Here is a 22,937-nt window from a genome sequence, read left to right on the forward strand (position 1 = left end):
GACTTACTATATGAAATCACCTCACTTTCTGTGCGGACCTCATCAGGTACAGGTCGTCTCTGCTCACTCTGTTCAAATCAAGACTATGAAAACGCTCCGCTTATTAAAGATCAATAGATGTTTCCAGCAGTAACTGTACCCCATCTGAAGTAACATCTGAGTACAGTGAGTATTTGTACTTCACACCTCCCCCTCAGCTGTGTCCGACTGATGACAGCCACTCTGTGCCCGTCTGACCACATTTTTTAGCCACCAAAGTAAAATTACTGTAATTTTCTGGGGAGAAAAAGCTTCTAGCCGCTCGGCTAATGATCACCATTACAGTATGTCTCTGACAGCAAGCTGGACCGCAGAGAAACAGGAAGTCTGTCTGTCTGACGGTCTGTACGTCCGTCAAACTGCAGAACCACGCGTTTCAGATTTAAAAACACCTGTTTTAAATCAGCAATCGTTTAATGGGCTGTAACTGTAGCCGAGCACACCGATTATGAGTGTTTAGTGTGAACATTAACAGGTCCGGTGAAATGGAAAACGCCTAAAGTGCCGTATGTTTCTGGGTGTGCCGTTTAACTGGATATTCATAATTTCATCCGAGCAGTTGCATGTATTAAAGTGAGGTGTTCCTATACATTTTCTGGTTGCAAGAAGGTGTTTTTCCTTTTTCGCCTCAAACCTCAATAAGAAAACACAAGTTTCAGACTATAGATCAGTGCTGCAAAATCTCTTCTGACACTGAACGAGGCAAAGCTAGAAGAAAACATTCATGTTTAACTGTAAGCTGAGAACAGTTCAACCACAGACAGACTTTTTCATCTCAGGTTGTGTCTTCTGAAGGATTCGTTGCAGCCTGAGGAGGTGAAAGGATCCAGCGCTTCAGATACTTTAAAGATTTCTTTTAATATAGTGAAACAATACGTATTCAGTAACTCTGTTTATTCAGCCTTGTCCTACTTTGGCCACAGGTTATTGCAAAGATATTGAGTTCAGACTCGAGCTCTGCTTTCAGTGGGCATTCAGGACGTGTGTGGGAGTGTTGTTCAGGTACAGGTGAAGAGGACGTCTAGTTTGAGGATGGTTTATTGATTTTAAGGTTTATAAGAGATTACATTTCATCCACCTTGTTAGCAAAATGAACAAAATATCTCCCCATCTACGTCAAACATCTCCATCTGCCCTGAAATCACTAGATGGACCCAGATGTTATCCAGACCCAAACTGCAACTTATAAATTACTGAGAAATATTCAATTTTGGGCAAGCGTTGCATTTAAACAAATCCTCTCCAGAAGACAGCCTTCACGCCTTCAAAGTTATGTGCTAATATTGTCTTCTTGTATATATTTCTATTAGCTAACGCAAAACCATGACGGATGTTGCCAGAATTTTCCAGACAGAAAACAGGTATTTTAAGCCAAATCATGATATTTTCCTAAACCTAACAAGAGATATTCTGCTCCTGAACAGAGACCACTGTTCGAGACTGCAGGTTAACATTTGGAAGCATGAAACTGCTTTATAATTGTAACGAGACATTGGGACATTTTCCCGCAGTGTTTATGGCAACAGAACTGGATATATTTTCAAGAGACATCATGACATTTCCAGCGGTGTTATTTAGCAACGAAACGGGTTATGTTGGCGAGACGTTGGGACATTTCTAACCATGTTTGCATCAACAGTACAGTATATTTTGGATGAGACATCAGTACATTTCTAAGCCATGTCTGTGGTGACAAAAGTGGCTATTTTTGAAGAGACGTCATTAAATATCCAGCAGTGTTATATTGCAACACAAAGGCAATGAGGACGCAGTTAAAACTGATGGTGCTCAATGAAATTTCAGAGAATCAACAACGTTACTGAGATTCATCCACTGGGGAAGATGAAGATGTGCACAACAATTTTGCTGCGATCCAAATGACAGATCATCTCAGCCTTCCCTAGTCTAAAAGCCTTCAGATCTGAGCTAGCCTCTAAATCTTTTTGCCTTTCGCCTGCCGGTTGTTGACTCGTAGAGCTGGTTGTGTGTCACAGATTGTGAATCAAAATCAGGGAACAACAGAAGGAGAAAAAAATGCAGATCTGGATGAAGTGCTGGTTGTGAAAACTTCAGACAGCCGATGGGAGCCGTGATATGAGGCTGCAGGCGCGGTGATACGCCGGCTTACAGAAAAGTAGTTCACTGACAGAAAGATGAAGGTGTTGTGCGTGGAGGCTTGAAATGTTTGCCTGGAAATCTCCTGACAAAAAATCTCAACTTTAAACACTCTGAGAGGTAACAATTAGATAAGAGCTGAAATATTTTGACCTTCTTTCATTGTTTACATGGAAATCTGTAACTCAGACTGTTGCAACCCATGAAATCAGCGTTGGTATGTGGAAGAGAGAGGCAACACTCAGCTCACGGCTTATATAAACTGAATGACAGGCAACACACACACACACACACACACACACACGCTCCCTCTTCATCTCTCTTCATTCAAAGGGCAGAGCTTTCCATAGAAGCGGGGGGAGAGGAGGGAGATGGGGGAGGTGGAGGGGGTCAGTACAATGAGTCAGCACACACACACGCACACACACTTGGGCCGTTGTGTTACCATAGAGACAGCCGAGTTGGTCAGCGTAAAAGCAGGAAGGACGCCGTCAGACTATTAATGTAGAGTCCTGGCAGGGGAGGAGTCAGAGAGGAGGCGTCATTGACCTCCGACCTCGTCGCTCCTCACCGCTAATGACTGTTTCTGAGTGATATTTGACCTTCGACCCCGGCAGGTTCAGCACCTGCTCGCTTGTTGTTTTGATCTCCGTCCTGTTTACTGAAAGTGCAAAGGTATCTGTGTGTGTGTGTGTGTGTGTGTGTGCCAACAGGTACAGTCAGCAGCTGTGAGTTTAAAGTGACAGACACAATGGTTCATGTGTTCACATGGCTGTGATGAAGAGAAAATGTATTGTTGTCTGAGATGGAAAGTAACTAAGTACATCTACTTAAGTACTTTGCTTATGTAAAATCTCAAGGCACTTATATAAACAAACCGCTTGACCGTAATCACTATTTTTTTTTATTGATATTTTTTCTTGCTAGAAACATATCTGGTGGACCAAATTAAACTTCATTGTGCTCCCACTTTGTGCAGCCCTGCTTCAGATGTCGATATTAACTCTTTTATGCCTTTACACGAGTTATAAAATCACAAAATGAATTTTTTTGTTATGTCATATTATATGTATATGTAAATAATATATAATAATATAGATAAAATGCTTTTTAAATAAACTATATGAACGTAGATTTTAATCATCATTTTAAGAAAAAGTTGTTGTCATCCTCAGAAAACATCTAGTTCAAAGAATTTCTAACAACTTGTTTATTACAAACAGGGATATGATGATCAACTGGAACTGGCAACGAGGCTTTGAGGGTCACGTGACATGGTGCTTATAGTCAGATAAAACTTTATTCATCTCTATAAGGACATTTATAAGCATCCCGAGAGAATGAAGTATTCAAAGTCATCAAAATGAGCTCCATGTTTACCAATGATGAAATCATTATGCATAAACTATTATAATCCAATAATATTAAGTGTATTATTCAGCATAATTGAGCACTTTCAGGCATTTCGCATTTTTCTGAATCAATAACAATAATGTAATAGTACAAAAGTATAAAGTCACGCCTTATAATAACCATCAGCAGACTGATGAATGGTTAATTTGTGGTTCGTTAACTTTTAGTTATTTATTAACAATATTTTTTGGTTTGTTAATCTACCATCTACAGTATCTTAAACATCAGTTGCCAAATACCTGTTAACTAAAGTTGAATTAGCTATAGCGCAACCATTTCTTGATGATAGTTATCAGTAAGTTAAGATAGTTAAAGTGTTACAGAGTATAGTAATAATCAGATTTTTGGCTCCATAGTGAGTAGTCTTATATTTTAGGTACATTTCTCATCACACTTACAAACACAAGATTTTCAACAAATTTGTTTTCATTGTTATAGAATCAATTAAAATGTTGGTATTTCTACTTTTATTCAAGTAAAAAACATCTTCGTCCTTCTTCCACCACTATCCTCTTTCACACACTATTTACTCCTCTGTGGATCTGTTCTTGTATCTCTGTAGCGGTGACTCCCTGGATCAATAGTTTATCTAATCGTATCGATCAATAGATGCATATGAGGTGGCCACTGTGTAAAGTAACCTGTTACGTCCTCCAATCAATATTTTCTTTGCACTCTTGCTCCATGTGTAGCTCTCTCTATATAGTTTCTGTCATTTTTATTATATCTATTGATTTAATGTTTTGTATGCTCTGACATTTTTTGCCAATAAACTTGAATTTGATGTGAAGGATTTTAATGTGAACCGGACTAAAAATAAACATCCTGTCCTGTGAACCATGTAGGCCTACATTTTCTCTCCATGTGTTAATGATGAAAATGAAGATGGTAAACCGCACCTCCACCTGTTCCTACTTCCTGTTTGTAACCCCACCCAGTAAACGCACAGAAAGCTTTAACACTTTAACATTTAAGCAACATGTTTATTGAAATAAAATCTGACTTTTAGCTGTAAAAAACACAACAAAAAATAAAAAACACTGTACATATTTTTCCCCCAGAGAGGACGAAAAAGGAAGAGCAGGTGTGTGGTGGAGTCGATGTGTGCGACGCCTTTGAGCTCGAGAAGTGTTAACAGGCGAAATATTAACCCAGCAGGAGCGCTAACAGGCCACTAACACTGGCGGGAACCCTGCCACAGTCTGAGCTCCAGCTCCACGCACAGGATGGTGATGACAGTGATTATGCAGGTGTGTGTGTGAGTCTTTGGTTCAGGTAGTGAAGTCTTTGGAGAGCAAGAGAATAATGAAATGCCCTCGTTAATCACACACACACACACAACACACAGTAATGTTCAACATAACAGCAGATGAAAAAGTACAAAAAACAAAACATCTGACATGTCGTTCACAAGTATTTACAGTCTCAACATCGCTAACGTGATTGTCTGTTCACAGTGCACGTGACATTTTCATTTTCACAGTCTATAAACGTGATGCCACAAAAACAGCCGATGTGGCGTGACAGCTGGTCGCCATCACGCAGTTAATGGCCCTGGCCCTCCCCGTCAACCCCCCTTTTGTACATTAAATAGAAAAGAGCAAGGCACTCTGGGTAAAAGAAGGCGAAAGCGGGCGCATGGAAAATTACCTGCCATTAATCTGTGCAAACAATTGACTTTTAAACCCTGGTGATTGGGAACACGGCAAAATTAAAAGTCGTATTTCAGCTGACCTGACAGGAGGTGCCGAGGTTAAGAAATAGTTGTATTTAGCCTTAGTGTACCTTCTCCTTCATAGTGTAGTGGTTTTTTACAACCCTCCTCCTCCCCCTCCTCCTTATTCCTTTGCTTTCTTTCTGTATTTCTTTCTTTTTCACTGCTTGGCTCCCTGACCAAGCTGAAATTACCTTAAATTGGTCTGAACTGGATGGAAACACTCTAAAGTGCTGCTGAGCCAGTCTAGTTCCTGGCCAAGACAAAGAAAAAAAGAGAAACAATAAAAATGGCCAAACGAACTCAGGAATTCACAGTCACTCTTTGTCACACTTCAACAAGCTGATCCTGCCATAAAGAGCAGCTTTAAACCTCGAGTCAGCTCTCCAGAAATATATTTTTTTTAAAAAGAAAGACAAAAACATTCAGACTTAATGAGGATGTCAGCGTGAAGCTTTCAACAGTTGCACAAAGAAAACAATAAAAAAACTCATAACCTCCTTCAACTAACCCATGGTGAAAAGGTGAAACTGAACACAAATGAAACCAAAGGAAAAACATATAGAACGGAAGGATAGACCCATATGGGATTTATGATGTCGATAAAGAACCAATAATTCAGGATTTTCACATTTTCATGTCTTCTTTTTAAAAAATGTTTTGCTTTCGACCCAATCACCAGAATAAATGTCAGTAATTTTAGCAAACCACGGACATATTACATTCCTTTTTGTTGCAACTCTATCAATGATGTGTTTTGATGATGATGTGCCATTCAGAAAACACGTTTTGGCTGGAATTACCAGGTTTTGCTGTTACAATCACAGCTGGTAATTGTCCCGAGGGTTCCCAAAAAATACCCAGTGTTTTAACGTCTACAAATGTTGAAAGGTTATCTTCATCAGTGGTCTCTAGCTTGGTAACCATCTGTAGTTCGGTTTTAAGATGAATCACTTGGTTTTATTTTGGCCACATTTCCTGCAACCTCCGAACACGAACATGAGAACCAAATTTTTACATATCCGTGGTTTGCAAAGACGTTAACTACCAACATTTTCTCTGGAGACTGGACTGTTGGTTATGAAGTTATCCACAATATCTAAAGATTGCAAGAATTGAACATTTTAAGTAACGATTGTGGAACACTATAAAAAAAAAAAAAATCAACACAAACATTGAGGACAAAACAACCCTCTGGATAAACAGAGTAAATTTTTGCTGTTATATTGACCAAATATCTGTGGTTAAATATAAGTAAACCCATATTTGGTCTATCCCTTAACCTAATCCTTCATGGTAAGTGAATATTGTGGTGTCCATGTTGAGGTGAAAACAGAACAGAACAGGAATGGTGAACACAACCAAACCAAAAACAAAAACAAAAGGGAAAACAGGCTTTTGGCGGTGGGTGCTGTGCAGGGGGATCAGTGCAGCTTTGGTAGAAGGACATTGGCTGAGCCAAACAAGTTCCAGCGTGACTACCACACCCGGTTGGTCCAGTAAATGTCCCTGTGGTACATTGCCGTGTTTGCGTACTCTCCTACCTGTTTGCTGCTGTATTTGGGCGGGTTGGCCTTGTAGCTGTAATCCGAATATTGGTCGGAGCCTGTCGAGTTGTTATCACCCGTTCCCACGAAGGTGTTGGTGGCAGGGAGGTCCTGAACAGCCTGGTGCTTCTTGGAGGCGGAGGGCGACTGGGGCTGAAGCTGGATGGAGGGCAGCGGTGAGTTGGAGCGGTAGTGGCGGCCCAAGTCGGGACTTCCTGGTGGGTAGTTAAGTGGCAAGTGGATTCTGGGACTGTCGTTGACGTTGTCGTTGATGAGGTTGAACTTGAGGCCTTTCTGCAAGCTTGCTTCCTCGTCCTCCTCCAGCGGTTTGGCCGGTTTAGGGGCTTTTCCTTTTTTGCTCTTTTTCCCTTTGCCATTTTTGGGGCCTTGCTTTGGAGCATACAGGTCCTTACTCTCCTTCTTGCCGGCCTGGTAGCCACTCTTCGTGTCCTTCTGCAGTCGGTGCCTTATGACCATCACGGCTACAATCACCAGAATCACGCCAGCAATACCGGCCAGGCTGCCATACAGGATGTTGCTGCGCTGAGTGAGGGCGTAGTTGGGATCTCCGGCAATGTCCCTGTCCAGAGGGGTGTAGAGGCTGTGTCCGACCAGCGCCTCGATGAGGGAGACATTGGACTTTGTGTCATTGACAAAAACATGGACTAGAGCAGTGGTGTGGCGGGGAGGTTTGCCTTTATCGCTGACCCTCACCACCAGGCGATGCAGCCCGTTGTGCTTGCCAGTGAATTCCTGTGCCAGTGTGATCTCCCCACTGCTGGGCGAGATGTGGAACAGGCCATATGGGTTGCCACCAGTGATGGTGTAGATCAGCTCAGCATTGGGTCCAGAGTCAATGTCTTCAGCCTCCACCACTTCAACACTGGTGTCTGGTGCGGTGACAGGCGACATGTAGGTGTAGGAGGAGTTGGCTGGCTTGGTGACATAAGGGGCATTATCATTCTCGTCCAGGACATTGATGGTCACGCCCACGTAGGAGGATCGGGGAGGGTCACCAGCATCCACAGCCTTCAGGCGGAAGGTGTAGGTGCTCTCCTTCTCGCGGTCGAATGAGATACTGGACAGGATGGTTCCCGTGCCATTCTGGATCACAAACTTGCCGTTGTCCGGTTCCACAAACAGCCTCACTCTGGCATTCTCCCCTTTATCATGATCAGTGACAGTCACTACACCAACAGGGTTGAGTGGTGCCATGTTTTCGATAACAGAGAAGCTGTAGCCACTTAGCATGAATTTGGGGTCATTGTCATTACGGTCCAGAACGTTAATCACCACTGTAGCAGTGCCAGTTTTGCTCGGAACGCCCTTGTCTGCTGCTGCCACCCGGAACTCATAACGCTCTGTCTCCTCCCGATCCAGAAGGTTCTTCACACGAACCTCTCCAGTGTTGGCATCAATTTCAAACAGCCTGGCAGCAGAGAGCTCGATGATGCTGTAAGCCAGCTCTGCGTTGGTGCCACTGTCTGCATCTGTCGCTATGACGTCCAGCACCTTGTCGCCTGGCTGGTTGCCCTCTGCAAAGTCCACTTCAATCATCGCAGGGGAAAAGTTTGGAGTGTTGTCGTTCATGTCTGTGACTTGGACTCTGAGAGAGTTGGTGCTGGACAGGGCAGGGTTCCCAGAATCCACTGCAACAATTTCAATCCTGTAATCCTTCACACGCTCATAATCCAGCAGGGTTGTTGTCTGCAGGAAGTACTTCCTCTTCCGATCATTGGCTGACTCGCTGGCAGGCCGGAGCTGGAATGGGACGTCACCGGCAACCACGCACGTCACCACCGCATTTTCCCCTTCGTCGCGGTCTGACACCTGGACCAACGCCACCGGTGTGCCGATAGGCATGTCCTCTGAGATGTTGGCCACACCGTCCTGGTGTATCACCAAGCCGATTCCACGGATCTCGATGGCTGGTGCATTGTCATTCTGATCCCGGACGTTGATGGTCACCAGGACTTTCGAGCTCTTGGAGTTGGGTCCACGATCTTTGGCGACCACAAAGAACTTGAGAAAGCTCTCCTCTTCACGGTCCACCAGGCCCTTGACATAGATGATGCCTGTAGAGCGGTCAATGCGCAGAAGCCTCTGGACAGTGTCCGATGCCTGATGGAGGCTGTAGTCAATCTCTCCATTGGTGCCGGTGTCTGCATCATTGGCTCTGACCTAAAAAGACAAAAAAAGAGTTTCACTTTTTCTGTCAGGACAAATTTCCCCCAAAAGATTCCGCAACAAGCTAATTTTATGTTCTGATCACCCAGGTGAGTCATCCATGGACAACAAAACCCATTGCTTTTGAAATAAACATATCACTGCCTCCAGATCACTTTGAGTGTCTTATTATTGTTTTGAGTACATGTTATGTTGCTCTTAACTCTTGAAGGATGTTTGTAAATGTCAAAACTAATCAGAACACCAGCTCAAATCTTTCAAGACAGCAAAAGACTGAGGATGTTTGGGGTTGCAGAAAATACAATGACAAGCCAAAATCAGACATATGTAGGCATAACGGTGGACCTCATTAGCAAATTAAGCCTTTAAGAAGGTGATTATCAATTATCAGCTCTAGCTTTTCCAACTTTCTTTGTACAGATATTACTGTAATAGTCTAAAATGATTTGTTGAAAAATGTCTTGGGGCAGACTCAAAAATCCCACGCCAAATACACACGCCTTCCTTCCACAAACCCTGGGAAAATACTGCATTACATGGCTTGCTTAGTTTTGATGACAGACATGTAATCTTCACTGTAAAGACGTCCAGAGTGTGGTTTTATTTTGATGAACCAATTTAAACTAAATTATTAAATACTGCATTCACTGTGTCCTCTTTCATGTGTCAATCAGCCAGATCCACTATAAATGTTTTGATTTCAGCCAAATTTCTGTCAATTCTCGGTCCAACTCGAGCAGCCGGAAGACACTGTGTTCCCTTCATAACCTCAGTAACATATTAATGATTATTTAGCTTCTAATGTATGACTACAAAGCCCTTTGTGTTGTCCTGGGTGGGGGGGGGAGTTTTCTGCTGTGTGTGAAACATAACGGACGATCAAAGCTGAGTGCACACGCCCACACAACAACATCTAACGACCATGCGGTGGGTCATTGGTATCTAATTGGCAGATGAGTGAATGTTAATGTTCCTCTCATTATAAGAAAAGCTCCGGCTCCTCAGCGCCCATTAGAAGACGGAGAGGACGGACCGACACTGGCCATGATCCGGCCTCACGCGCCCAAACCTAAAGTAAATGGAGGTAATTAGTCAATTAGGAGGTACAATCAGTCAGCAGAATATCACTTAGGATGGTCTTGTCAGGTCGCCTTGCGATCAACACATCTAATACTTCTTAATTGCATTCATTCAACGCCACAGCTGCTAGTGAGAAATGTAGGTCGGTGTGTAGTTTTAAATGAACTGGTTGTTGAACAGCTGATTCAAATGTTCCAGGTGCTACTGGATCAGCGTTTTCGACACGCTTCACCTGGGACTTGCAGTGATGTAATGTGAATGTGAGCCATGCTTCCACTTAATAATCCCCTGAAACTTAAGTCAGGAAAAAAATATATGGTTTCTTTAAAAAAACAAAGATGGAATAAGATTTTCTGAGCCTTTAAGCAAACAGTAAAAATTATGTTGTTAAGGCCAAGGACTGGAACATAGTATTCTAGTCAAGATGCCAGTGTTTTTTTTCTAAAAAAGTAATAGTTATGCTAAGCTAAAGTAGGTGTGGCATGAAGTAAAACAAAAACATCACCTTTTTATGTTTTCTTTCATTAAATTAATTTAGCTGACAATTATATCCAAAGCGACTTACAACAAGAAACATTTGATTCCCAAAATTAGGCTCAATATAAAAGAAAACAATGGCACATTTAAAAACACGCATCAAATGGTTGTTTTGAACCAAGGTCTGACCTCTCACTGGGCAGAAAGCCAAACATACTTTAGGATAATGCCGTAGCCATTCATATGTCAGGGATGACCAGACAAGCAAAACTTTGGCAGAATTCCTTTATGATCACAGCAATCAATTTCTGTCTATGTAATCTTTGTTGTTGTTTTATTTTGATTCTGATCATTTCAAGCTACTACAAGGAACTTTAGTTTTTTGGTCATATAGAGGTCTCAGTATTAAATCAAATTAAATTGACTTTCATAAGCAGGTAAAGACTTCTCCTTCTTGTATAGTTCTAGTATAAATTAGTTATTTGCGTATATGCTGTCGAAAAAGATGCTTGGGACAAAGTGGACCAAGTATTTTATTGCACTGTGGGTTATTATTTTACTCTCTAATGTCTGCCCCCAAAATATTAATGGCAGTTGGGTTTTAGTTTACATGAGTGAATGTGTTGATGAAACACCTGATTTTGTACAATAACAAGCATTTTTCAAGGAGATTATTTGAATTCGAGAATTGAATTTTGTAAACTTGTACACACAACGGTTATGGTTTCATAACCAAATGTTTTATATTTTTAGCTTGTTTATCATATTTTCTTTGCTATTTTTTACTGCATATTTTAAGGGTATTTTGTGTATATTCCTTAGGTTAATAATACTATAATGTGCTATTTTGAAAAGTTGATTTTTGAGCCTACTTCCCAACTTGAACTTCAATAATGATGCATTGGGATGGTGGCTGAGCCATCCTGCAATGCCAAGGTGTGGGTATGAGTCTCAAAAATCACTGTGATTTATTCTGTGTTTTGGTGGAATTTGGGTGCAAAAACTGGATGAAGGGAGGTTTGAGGGAGAGAAAATGCAAAAAGAAACATGTACTGTGTATGACTGTATTCTTTGTGGTTCGAGAAGAAACATACTAAAACACAGAAAAAACGATGGTTAAATTCAAAATTTCCAAACTCTTAAGACTTCAAGTGAATACTGGAAATGAGAAATTCAGCATATTTACAATAGTTTAAATTGTTTCCTTAAGATACCATGTATGTGTCTTAATGTCAAGTTGAAATTTGGGGCATTCAAATTCAGTAAACATCTAAATCATGTGCATTTGATGGTACTCTACAGCCATAAAAAACATGGGAGTCAAGGGAACATTTAATTTAACATTTAAGGAGGCAATCTGGGTTTTAAAGGTTAATGCAGCCAACAGAATCTCAGACGGATTTTCTTTTTTACAAAGACTCCAGTACAGACCACCACATAATGAATATCTAGTTTTCTGCCTGCTCAGGATCACACACTGTGACATACGTTGCCGAGGGGGGAGGGAGGGTTAGACTGTGGAAGTCACCGATCCAAGTCGCAAAGGTTAAGGTTAAGGAAAACACGAATGTGAAATTATAATTTCTCCTGCCCATTGATTTCCTTTCCTCCGGTGTGGCTTTAAGCTGCAGACATCACCAAACAGCAGTGCATTATTGACAGCTTCTGAGAATTGTGTATTGAACAGTTGAGCTGCCGGAGCAAAGTGCTGCTGTGATGAGGCCAGAGCGGAGCTGGCTGCTCTCCAAGGCCTCTCTGTCCGGGCGAACGGCAAATACAAATACTGTTTATCTGCCAGTTAACAATTAACCAGAGAGACCCACCGCTTTTCTTAAACGAGAACACTGGATTCTCTGAAGCGTTTCTGAAACTAAACCTCTGATGGTTTTAATCCAAAAATGTTCATGAGAAATCAGTTTCTGGGTAACCACACTTAAGACTTGCATCAGAAAGATAATCCGTCAGTTTATATCCGGTCCGGTTTATTGTTGACCAAAACAGTATAATTACATAGTAGTTCAGACTCTTAAGATCATTTTGAGCTGCCTCTTTTTGGTTAATCAGCTGTTTGTCAAAAAAAACATTTAACCTGATTTATCCTCTTTTTGGGAGATGTGGCTTTTAGTCATTAGGGATAGTCATAAATGTTGTTGGTGAATTAATAAGATTTCAGGAGATCCTTTAGCTGAAAAGCGAAAATAATACTTGAGGAATGTGGAATGTGATAGATTTTCAACAAAGAACACAAAGAAATATTGTGACTGAAGGACCTGAAAACATACTTTCCCAATCAACTTTGTGTGTTTTTCCTTTTTCCTTTCTGTTTAAAGTAGGCGAGGCTCAAATCATAGGACAAAGGTGATGTCACATCCATAACCAATCAGGTGCAAGAGCGACATTTGAATCAAAATGTTGACGACAGTTGTGAGGTAATCAAGTCTGATAACATCAAACCGACACAGCAGATTAGCCGAGTTTAAACTTGAGACTCTGAAACGTAATCTTCTGTCAATTACATTTCATTTTTTCCTCTCCATTTATTTATCTATTTATTTTCTCATCCATATTTTGTGTTTCGCTCTGCACATTCTACTTCTCTGTCTAAGGTTGCTATCAACTTGATAAGATTAAGTTTGCAATTCGTTCTGTCTGAGTCTGCTCCACCTTTTCCCTCGCTGCTTAATGTTTTTTCCTTCTTTCTTTATCGCTGTTGTGTTTTATGTTTTCTTTGTTTGTTCACCACTTACAATAATACAGTTTACAAAAAAACTGAATTTCAGTTGAAAACATTCAAATTAACTGAAAGTTATAGCCTAATATATGTTGTTTGGTCCGAGGACAGGAATGTATTTGAAATTCTAACAAAGATGCCAGTGTTATTTAAAGGAATAATTATGCACAGCTAAGCTAACCAGCTGCACGCTGTTTCTTCACAGTCATGCACAGCTCTTTTTAAAAGACTACAATTTAAAAGGGCAATCTGTAAGAATTTTACTTGATACATTAAACAAATTGACAAAAATATGATGAAATAACAGCTTTGATGTTGATGTCTGTGTATCGATTTGAGGAGTTATCAGAAGAAGTTAGCGTACTACCATGAGATTGAGGTAAAAGCTCCAGAGAAAAAGTTAAGATACACTTGATAAATTAAATAGTCATTACTGATGACTGCAAAAATCAAGTGGAAAGCTAAAAGAAAAGCTTCTTTATGGACTTTAAGTTGGGATTTTTTGTCAAGTCACTGTTTTCAAGGTCAAGAATGAACCTTTACACTCATTTATATTTTAAATAGTAGTATTAAACATGAATGAGACAGTCCTGATGAGGTTCATTGTTCTTTACTGAAACAAATTGACACCTGAAGGAAAGGAAATCCACCTAAAATCAGACGACTCGATTTTAAAATAGCCCAACGGAAGAAAATAGGTTAAAATATGCTAAACGCAGCGTTCTGCTTCTTTGAAGAGCGAGTCAAAAAGCAGGGATATACATGTCTGTGTCGACATTGGACGATTTAAGCAGGTCAGCGTCGTCAGTCAGCGGCTGTCCCGCTGCCTCTAAAGCATCACTCCTCAAACGCACGTTAAGTGAAATGAATTCTGCGGCTCTCTGAAATGCAATGAGCCACATCCAGAGCAATAATACCAATAAGCCCCGTGGATAATCTCATGACTGACTCAGATTAAGTCATGCACGGCTCGCTGGAAGGCTGGCTGGTCGTGCTACAGTCAGAAAGGGAAGAAGATGAGGAGGAGGAGGAGGATACAGTGAGGTGGGTTTGTCGGGGTGTTCACCGAGCTAAACCGAACCGTCCTGCTCTGCCCGCTTACGGCGACATTGCATACAAGCTGCCTCGGTCGACGGCTCAAAGGTGAAGCTGGATCAGTGGTTAATATGTGACTACACGCGGAGATCCCACGCCCTGCTTCACCTCCACCGCACCATCTGTCTGTACGGATAATTGAGCAGCATATTATGTGCAGTCAGTGCGCCGTGTTGTCCTGCAGCTCTCTGTGTTATCACCAACAGGGCCAAAGGTTCCACTACAATGTGAGGTGGACAAGAAAACTCTGGATCGACTCTGGAGGAGCAGCTGCAACACTCAGACACCACGAGGGACAGATTTATCCTGATTTAAACTCACACTCCTGCTTGTTTAACTACAGAAAAGAGGAAGATTTATGTAAGATATCTGCTAAGATGTGATGTCAAGAAAGAAAGATTTTGCTGTTTTCTTACAGGTGAAGATTAAAGTTTGCTAAGAGGAGAAGTTCACCCAAGAACATTTCTGGAGCTTCCCCGAGTATAAAAGTTCACCTGACTTTCCATGAGCATGGGAGGGGGGGGGGTGTGTGATATTTTTGGGGTGAACGGATCCTTTAAAGGGTAAAACATCAAGCTGATCTCTGCTGTTTCCTGTTGAACACTGCTTTGTTTGCACCCCCCCTCTCAAAGAAAATAATATTTTTTACATCCTGGGTTAGATGTGTGAGGGTTTTGTCCATCATTTCTGCCATGTTTTTACTGTGGAGTCTCACATCACAAGTCCAGCTCAATCTAATTATCTGAGCCACTGATCTGGAAGAGAAAACCAAGCTGAACACAGCACTGAACTGTAAAACTGCATGTGAGCTACAATAATTACAGCAGCTGAACAAACTCTCAGGAGTTTAAGGGCTTAAGAGGGAGTTAATATTGACAGAAATCATGAAAAATATCCTGTTTTGGAATGAAGTGGCTCACTCTTGTTCAGATTAGGGCTGTCGTCATCATCAATTATTCTACACATTGGTACACATTTTGGTTAAATTAATCATTCAGTTTATAAAATATCAAATAGTGAAAACTGCTCAGTCAGAAGTGTCAGATTCGATCTGGCATCTTTAAAATTCTTCTTTTCTTTTGGTCCAAATGAAAAATACAGATACTGACATTTGAGAAGCTGCAACCAGAAAATGTGGCATTTTGTCCTGATCGATGAGATCCTATTGATTTGTTTCCTGTCAATGAATTTAACAAAAATAAGTGCAGATGACAATGACATTACTGACAAACTCTCCCCCACCTGTCTTTGGTAGAGTTGCAATGATGAGACGATTGATTAGTCGATTGCTAGAAAATCAGTTTCCAACTGTTTTGTCACCAAATAAAGCTATGTCAATAAAGCTATAAAGTAGAGCTGCACTGATTAGTTGAAGAAAATTGATCATTATGGTTTCAGTCATTTTTCAAGCAAAAATATAAAACATCGTCTGGTTCCAGCTTCTTCTATCTGAACAGTCTCTGCTTTTCTTTGTCACTTGTTACAGTACGTTGGGTTTTGGACTGTCGGTTGGACAAAAGAAGCAACTTGGAAAATCGTGATCCCCATTTTTTGACATGTTATAGATCAAATGACTCATGATAAGAATCTGCAGATTTATCAATGATGATATGAGTGTGTGTGTGTGTGTGTGTGTGTGTGTGTGTGTGTGTGCGCACCAACCTGCAGCACAGAGTGTCCCTGCTGGCTGTTCTCCGGTAGCTCGGCCTCATAGTGACTCCTCTCAAACTTCGGGGCGTTGTCATTCTGGTCGGTGACGGTGACCCGCAGCAGAGCGCTGCTCACCCTGGGAGGCTTCCCGCCATCCACTACCCGGATGTTCAGGTCGTACGAGTCCTTCTTCTCGCGGTCCAGGTTGCCCATGACGACCAGCTGAGGCAGCTTCTCGTCTGAGTCCACGGCGACCTGCAGGCTGAACAGCTGGTCGGCATCCGGCCCAGTGCTCAGAGAGTACTCGGCCACGCCGTTGGAGCCGGAGTCCCTGTCGGTGGCCATGGGGATGGAGAAGAGGGCGCCGATGTGCGTGTTCTCAGGGATGGACAGTGTGAGGATGGGGGAGGAGAACTGCGGCGTGTTGTCGTTGATGTCCAGCACCTCGATGCGTCCCTCGATCAGCCGTGGCCCCGAGCCGATTCCTTTCACCATGTCAGTGATCGACACCTCAAACTCCAGGAAGCATTTGTCGCCCTCAAATAGATTGCGGCAGTCCCTCAGCGTCTCACGGTCAATGGGGATCTCAGTGGTGTAGATGTCGCCAGTCTTTCCGTCCACTCGCAGGTATGGTGTGCCCACTTCCAGTTTGTAGAGGTGGCCAGTGTCGGGCAGGCCCTGATCTGACGCCAGGCTGCCAATCAACGTGTTTGGCGGCTGTTCCTCAGGAACCCGATACAGGATGTCTGTGGGCGCAGCGCTGCAGGAGACCAGCAGGACGACCGCCAGGTACAGAAGAACCTCCCACCTCAGCGCTGCCATGTTTCCGCTCGACAGCACCACTCTAAAAGAGACACAGAGAACAGATTAACACAAGCGCCGTCATTCATCGCTAAATAACAGAAAGTTGACTCAAGATCCACAGAGCTGCTCCTGTCTCGGATTTATGTCGGCACTGTTCAGGAATAGATGGTCGAATTCGTCTCCTCGGGACACTAAACACGTCCCTAATAGTTATTTGCGAGACCTGAGGGTGACGAGGTTTGAGGCCTGGTTTCACCGCCGGCTGCAGTGAGCAGCCGAGCAGCTCAGAGTGATGACTTCCTCCTGCTGCCAGTCGAGCGCTCTGACAGGAAGACAAACCGAGCGCCGCTGCATGCGACACTCGACCAAAAGTACTGACGGGAAGGCAGCGAGGAGGAACACTGTAAGTCTGCAAGTCTTGACAAATCAGAGTTAAGACTTCATAAGACCTTTTTATGGTGATTAGAAGAGAAAGACGTATTTTAGCTTGTGTAAAGAGCATTAAAGAGGACTGCACTCAGAGGACAGTTTAAATACAGGCCCGCCTGTGTCAACTGACACAAGTGATCAAAAAAACAACAGACAGAGAAAAAATAAAAATTAGATACAGAGAAAGGTATAAAGTTCATCTCAAATAAATGTTGGTTAAGTGACTAACAGCACGTCTGAACAATCAAATAAGAGCAAATACAGGTGAAGGTTCCGTCTCAGCTCCATATCACACAGTGAAAAGCTAACCAAGCTGCATCCTCGGTGATTTAACTTTATTTTGAAAATGCTCACCTATTTCCTGTGTCTTTCAGATTAGGAACAACAACAGATATTTTTCAACTCTTCTTTTTTACAACTTTTATGATAAGACAGTCTTGACATTTGATGTTCAACATGGAGAGAATCAAAACGTAATTATATTTTTGAGTTACCAATATCGTTGCTATATTTTATCGTTAGTTTTGGATGTCATCCTTGAGGAGATAAGATAACAAATATTTCTTTATTCACCTACTGAAAAAGTGGTGAAGCCCAAGACATATCCTGGCTCATGGTGATTACATTAGTTTCAATACATTTAGAAATCTGTTAGATTATTAGAACATGCACTTTTGTACCACAGTATTGTCTGAAATGTGGAATGGATTTTGTTGTTAGGAGCAGTAACGGGAGATGAGGAGTGGTCCAACAGCTTATTTTGCCCTCAGACTCCACTGTGAGTAAATCAGGCCATGACTAATTCATCACACTAATGCTTGTGTGGCTGCTACAGGGCTGCAGTACAGTAGAAGAGTCATTATTTGAACGACCTGGACGCACAACACAGTTTTCATACTTGATGTAGTGTTGTCAAAGTTATAGCTTTTCAATAAATATCAATTATTAGTATATTTGAAACAGTTTCAACACCTATTTTCTACTGTATCGATACACAGGTAAGCCAACCTGGTGTATTTCCTGCAACCTACTCCTCAAAGTGAAGAGGGTGAGCCGCAGAGTTAGCAGCTTCAACAGGCTCACTTCTTAAGGTGGGCTGCCTATTTTCATTGGAGCATCCCACTCCTGCACAATTATTTCTAAAACCTGATCTAAAGAGAAAAAAAGACACATATCAAAAAGAATGATTATTAATGTTCACTACAGTCATTTTGCTGGTTAAATTGTACCTATTGGTATTGACTATCAATATTTTTCAAGGTATTGTATCGAAGTTAGAAATTCCAGTATCTCAACAACAATAACTGGATCCAAACTAAAGCGTTGACGGGGGGGGGGGGGGACACGGGGGGGAAACGACATTTCATCACCTGAACAGTGACGGAAATAATGGAGAATGACAAACAACAATCAAACTGACCGCCAGTTTCAGGAAGAAATAGTTGGACTGTTTCCCACCAGAGGAATTGGGCAAGCTTGAGAAATAAGATGCGAAAGTTAAAATACTATGACATTACGGGCCTCTAACACGAACATTGAAGCGTATTTAAGCATAAATGAAACCATAAATTCAGATTGTGATGATGAGAACTGAGTGGCTCAACGTTTTCCTCATGAATTAACTTTTCAACTGGTGCTTGGCATTCATGTTATATCTGAGCCAGACTCTTTTTTTTTTTTTAGATATAAAGCTATTCTTCCTCTCCTCCGTCCCTCCACCTTTCCTTCTCTTTCTTCTCTGTCTCTGTTTTTTTTCCCTCTCTTGGCAGTAATTCATCTCAGACACACTCTGTATTTCGTGCTGTAGGAGTTTTCTCGGCTGCGGGTCGCCGGGGTTAATCTGGAGAGTTTTTTTTTCTCCTCGCGTCCTTGATTTGGAGAGGAACACGCACACGCATGCACGTACGCACGCACACACACACACACACACACACACACACACACACACACACACACACACTCCAACATGGACCGGCATGCTGAGCAGGAAGTCTCGTAGCTCTCCTCCTCCTCATCCTCACTGCAACGCTGATACACTGACTTTACTGTGTACGCCTCAACTGTGTGTGTGTGTGTGTGTGTGTGTGTGAGTGAATGCTTGTATTTTCTGAGCCTGTTAAGTCTCCTACAGAGTGAGAGAGGAGTCAGCGGGCCTTGTACACATTCATTTCGTGACATGAAATAAATCGACGGTCTGAACTCCTCCAGCAGCTTCTGTTGTTCACAGAAAGCGTTGACAATAAAGTTACTTCAATACCGAATGTCCCTTCATACACATGAAGCACTCGTCTGTTTTTATTCACTGAAAAACTCAAGAGGCCTTTTTCACATTAGAACTGCAACCCTGAACTCATCTGGAGGAGGTTCAGGAACTTCAGTCGGTAGCCTACAGATGAAAAAAGTACAGCTCAGGGCTGCGTTTGGAATTTTTACTTTTTATTTGTAATTTGAAACCAAATATCATTTCCCAATCTCATCAGCGTCAGTGGGCCAATGTGAAAGATCTAAAAGTGCTGGTGATTGGCTGTCTCGATGCAAGCTACGCCCAGAGCCTAACCAGGTGGATGTGTAATGTCATCTTCTGTCAAATCAAAAACACCCAGCCCTACTTGAGTTCGTGTCCACAGTAAGAATTTTGTTAACACAGAGAGTCACTAGAAAGATCGTGGCTGGAGTTTGCGAACTTTTTAACTGAACTGTTAAAAAAGATAAAGGAGACAAGAAGCTCAGAGGAGGATCTGTTCTAGGAAGCATTTTCCAAGGGCTCAGTTTTAAGTGATCAAATGCAAAAAACTAAGAAACAAATTATTATTTTCATTCTCCATTACTCTGTTTATTGTTCTTATATGTAATCATCTATCTATCTATCTATCTATAAAATGTCATGAAAATGGTGACAAAGTCCATAAACTCAAAGAGAAAAGCAGAAAGTCTCAACAACTGCAAGGCTGAAGGCCACAAATGTTCGACATCGTTGTAGTGGCTCCCTGCTGTGACACACACACCTAATTACCCCAGTACGCATGTGAATGTGTGTGTGTGTGCGGGGGTGTGAATGTGCATGTGAATACCTCTGTGTGTGTTACAGTGTGATGTGTGTGTTTCTTTTCTCACATTTTTCTGCAGAGCTGCCAAATACCCCAAACAGCCGACCTCTGACCTCTGACCCCGCGGCATTTCTCACGTCACCGTGGAAACAGAGCTGAAACAACACTGATTACTGGCCGACGTCCAGTCTGCCGACGCACCAGTGAACACAACAGTGTGTCTGCACTGTACTGAACTGAACCGACCAGTCAGACGAGGTGTAGATACATACTTTATTCATACGAGGAGGACGTGATGAGAAGAAATGTACATCTTCTACAGGAAAGACGATGTTTTTGTGTTGAAGTTTTAATGATTTCAGCCACTTTCAAACTCATTTTCTTTAATTTTCTAATGTTTTGATGTTAGTGTAGCTCCACGAATATTATATTAAAGGAATACATCTTATGTACTCTTGTATAAGTATTTGTGGTCTTAAACAGATGAAACACTGTCTGCACTTTTATATTGGGATCAGGGGCGGTTCTAAGGGGGGGGCTAACAGGGGCCAGTGCCCCCGTAACTCTGAGTCTGGACCCCCCTGTGGCCCCCCTGACAGGGAGTCAGCATTAATAACAAAATGACAGATTTCTTGCAATGATTTTGTTCTGAAGGGAAAGGCAGAAATAAAGTGTCTCAGCAGTTTACTGCCCAATCAAATTGCTGAAATTGTAAACACTGCTTTGTCTGAATGAGGGATTTGTCCTTTTTTCTGGGTTGTATGTGCCCCCTAACAAAAAAGCCGGCCCCAACCTGGCCCCCCTATTAAAACTGGTCTAGAACCGCCACTGATTGGGATCAAAAGTAAATGAATCAACGGTTTTCACAATTGTTTCATCATTTTGATTATCTTTCAAGCAAACATTGTCCGCTTCCAGTGTCTTAAATGTGATGATTTACTGTTTTTCTTTACATTTATGACAGTGTACAAATAGTCTTTGGGGTTTGGACTGTGCCCTGCGGTGAGCTGGCGACTTGTCCAGGGTGTACCCTGCCCTCGCCCAGAGACAGCTGGGACTGGCTCCAGCAAAACCCCCGCGACCCCATAAAAGGGATAAAGCAGTAAGGGACAATGGATGGATGGGTGGTTTGGACTATTAGTTTGACAAAAGGAGCAATATTAAAACGTCAATTTGCACTAAAATTGAAAATAATCATTAGTCGAATCCCTAATCACTCTAACTAGATGATATCTGACTGATTTTGTTGACGTACATTTTGTATCAATGATAAATGCCAAAAACATAAACTATGAGTTTTCTTGTATGTTAACATGAAACCTCACACCATGGTGGCGGCGTCCTGAAAGAGAAGTTAGTGTAACACTGACCTCATGTTTTGCCTACAGGTTAATATAAACCAGGAAACACACCGCATGAGGGAAGAAAGGACGCTTTCAGGAGGATTTTGCGATGCAGGATGAAGCGATGTGACCTTATTTTTCTCGGTCTGACAGTCACATTTATATTGCATATTCTTTATGTTTGACTGCACAAAGTCTTCAAACTAAAGGCTGAATCATTCCAGTTAAAGGAAATATTCTACACATCCTGTGCATCATTTCAGACAGCCTGACACATTTGGTGTCAGTGCAGACAGTTGGATCTACTCTAGAATCTTAAATAAAGTTTGGCTGCACAGTTTGAGTTTCTAAAACTCAGGGTGTCTGGCTGGGAAGCTAATGGGGTCACTACACTTTTTTAAACAATGGTATAGAGCTGGGTATCGCCACTGATGTCTGATATCTGAGTTTATGCTGTAACTTGTAGAAGAACCCCTCTTACCTGGTGGTTGAAGTCTGCCCAAAACCAAATGAATGGCATGCTGTTACTGTTGTGTTATGACAGATGTTAGCCTATGTACTTCAACAAAGGAATTAAGAAAAAAAGAAGAGTTCCTGTTTCCTCAATCTTCCTGGTTATTCAAATATAGATTTCTGAGTTAAAAGTCACACTTGAATGCACCATGCATTGTTGGCACGGTGGAGCTGTGGTGTACAAAGCAATGTAGATTTCAAAACAGAAAATCTGCCCACAATTGGTGCTGGGTGAGCGTTAACTTCTGTCCTGAATCCACAGGAAAAGGCACATATTTAAAAATCAACCTGAAGATTGATTTGAATCAAGAAAGTGTTTTTTTTTTGTTTTTTTTTCCAAACCAAGCCCTACAAATTATATATTCATATATTACTTACGGTAAGTAAATCTTTCGTCACTACAACCTTTTTGTTACTTCCACTTCCACCACATTGTTCTGTGACACAAAAGATGTTTTTCAACAAAAAAGTCGTTTGCAAATGTTAAATGTTGCCTGAACTCAAGCTTTGTTTAAAAGCTGATGACTGAGAACAAAACATAACAAATCTTACCAGACCACTTGCAAGTTAAAATTGTGTCAGTTACAGACGCATTCTGTTCCAAATAACGTACCAAATCTCAAAACCAAGCCTTGTAAGCATCCAACTGAAGAGGTCCATCCCAAAAGTATTGTCTCAATATTTAGACATTTGATCAGAGATAATCCATTTGGAGCTCTTAAAAACAGAAAATTGTGCAATACTGAACTCCAC

General features: G+C 41.8%; 1 protein-coding gene across 5 annotated transcripts in view; it reads right to left on the reverse strand.

Annotated features, from left to right (window-relative positions):
* Positions 1–22,937, reverse strand: part of LOC115568377 (protocadherin-1) — a 225,284-nt gene that overhangs the window by 191,726 nt on the left and 10,621 nt on the right. For all 5 annotated transcript variants that reach the window (XM_030395609.1, XM_030395610.1, XM_030395611.1 and 2 more), the window contains 2 exons: positions 16,061–16,892; positions 6,826–9,009 (listed from right to left, as the gene is read on the reverse strand). In XM_030395609.1, the coding sequence (XP_030251469.1) occupies positions 6,826–9,009; positions 16,061–16,870 (2,994 nt within the window). In that variant the 5' untranslated portion in view covers positions 16,871–16,892. The remainder of the gene's footprint in view (positions 1–6,825; positions 9,010–16,060; positions 16,893–22,937) is intronic.

This window comes from Sparus aurata, chromosome 18, assembly GCF_900880675.1.
Source record: "Sparus aurata chromosome 18, fSpaAur1.1, whole genome shotgun sequence".
Classification (NCBI taxonomy): Eukaryota; Metazoa; Chordata; class Actinopteri; order Spariformes; family Sparidae; genus Sparus; species Sparus aurata.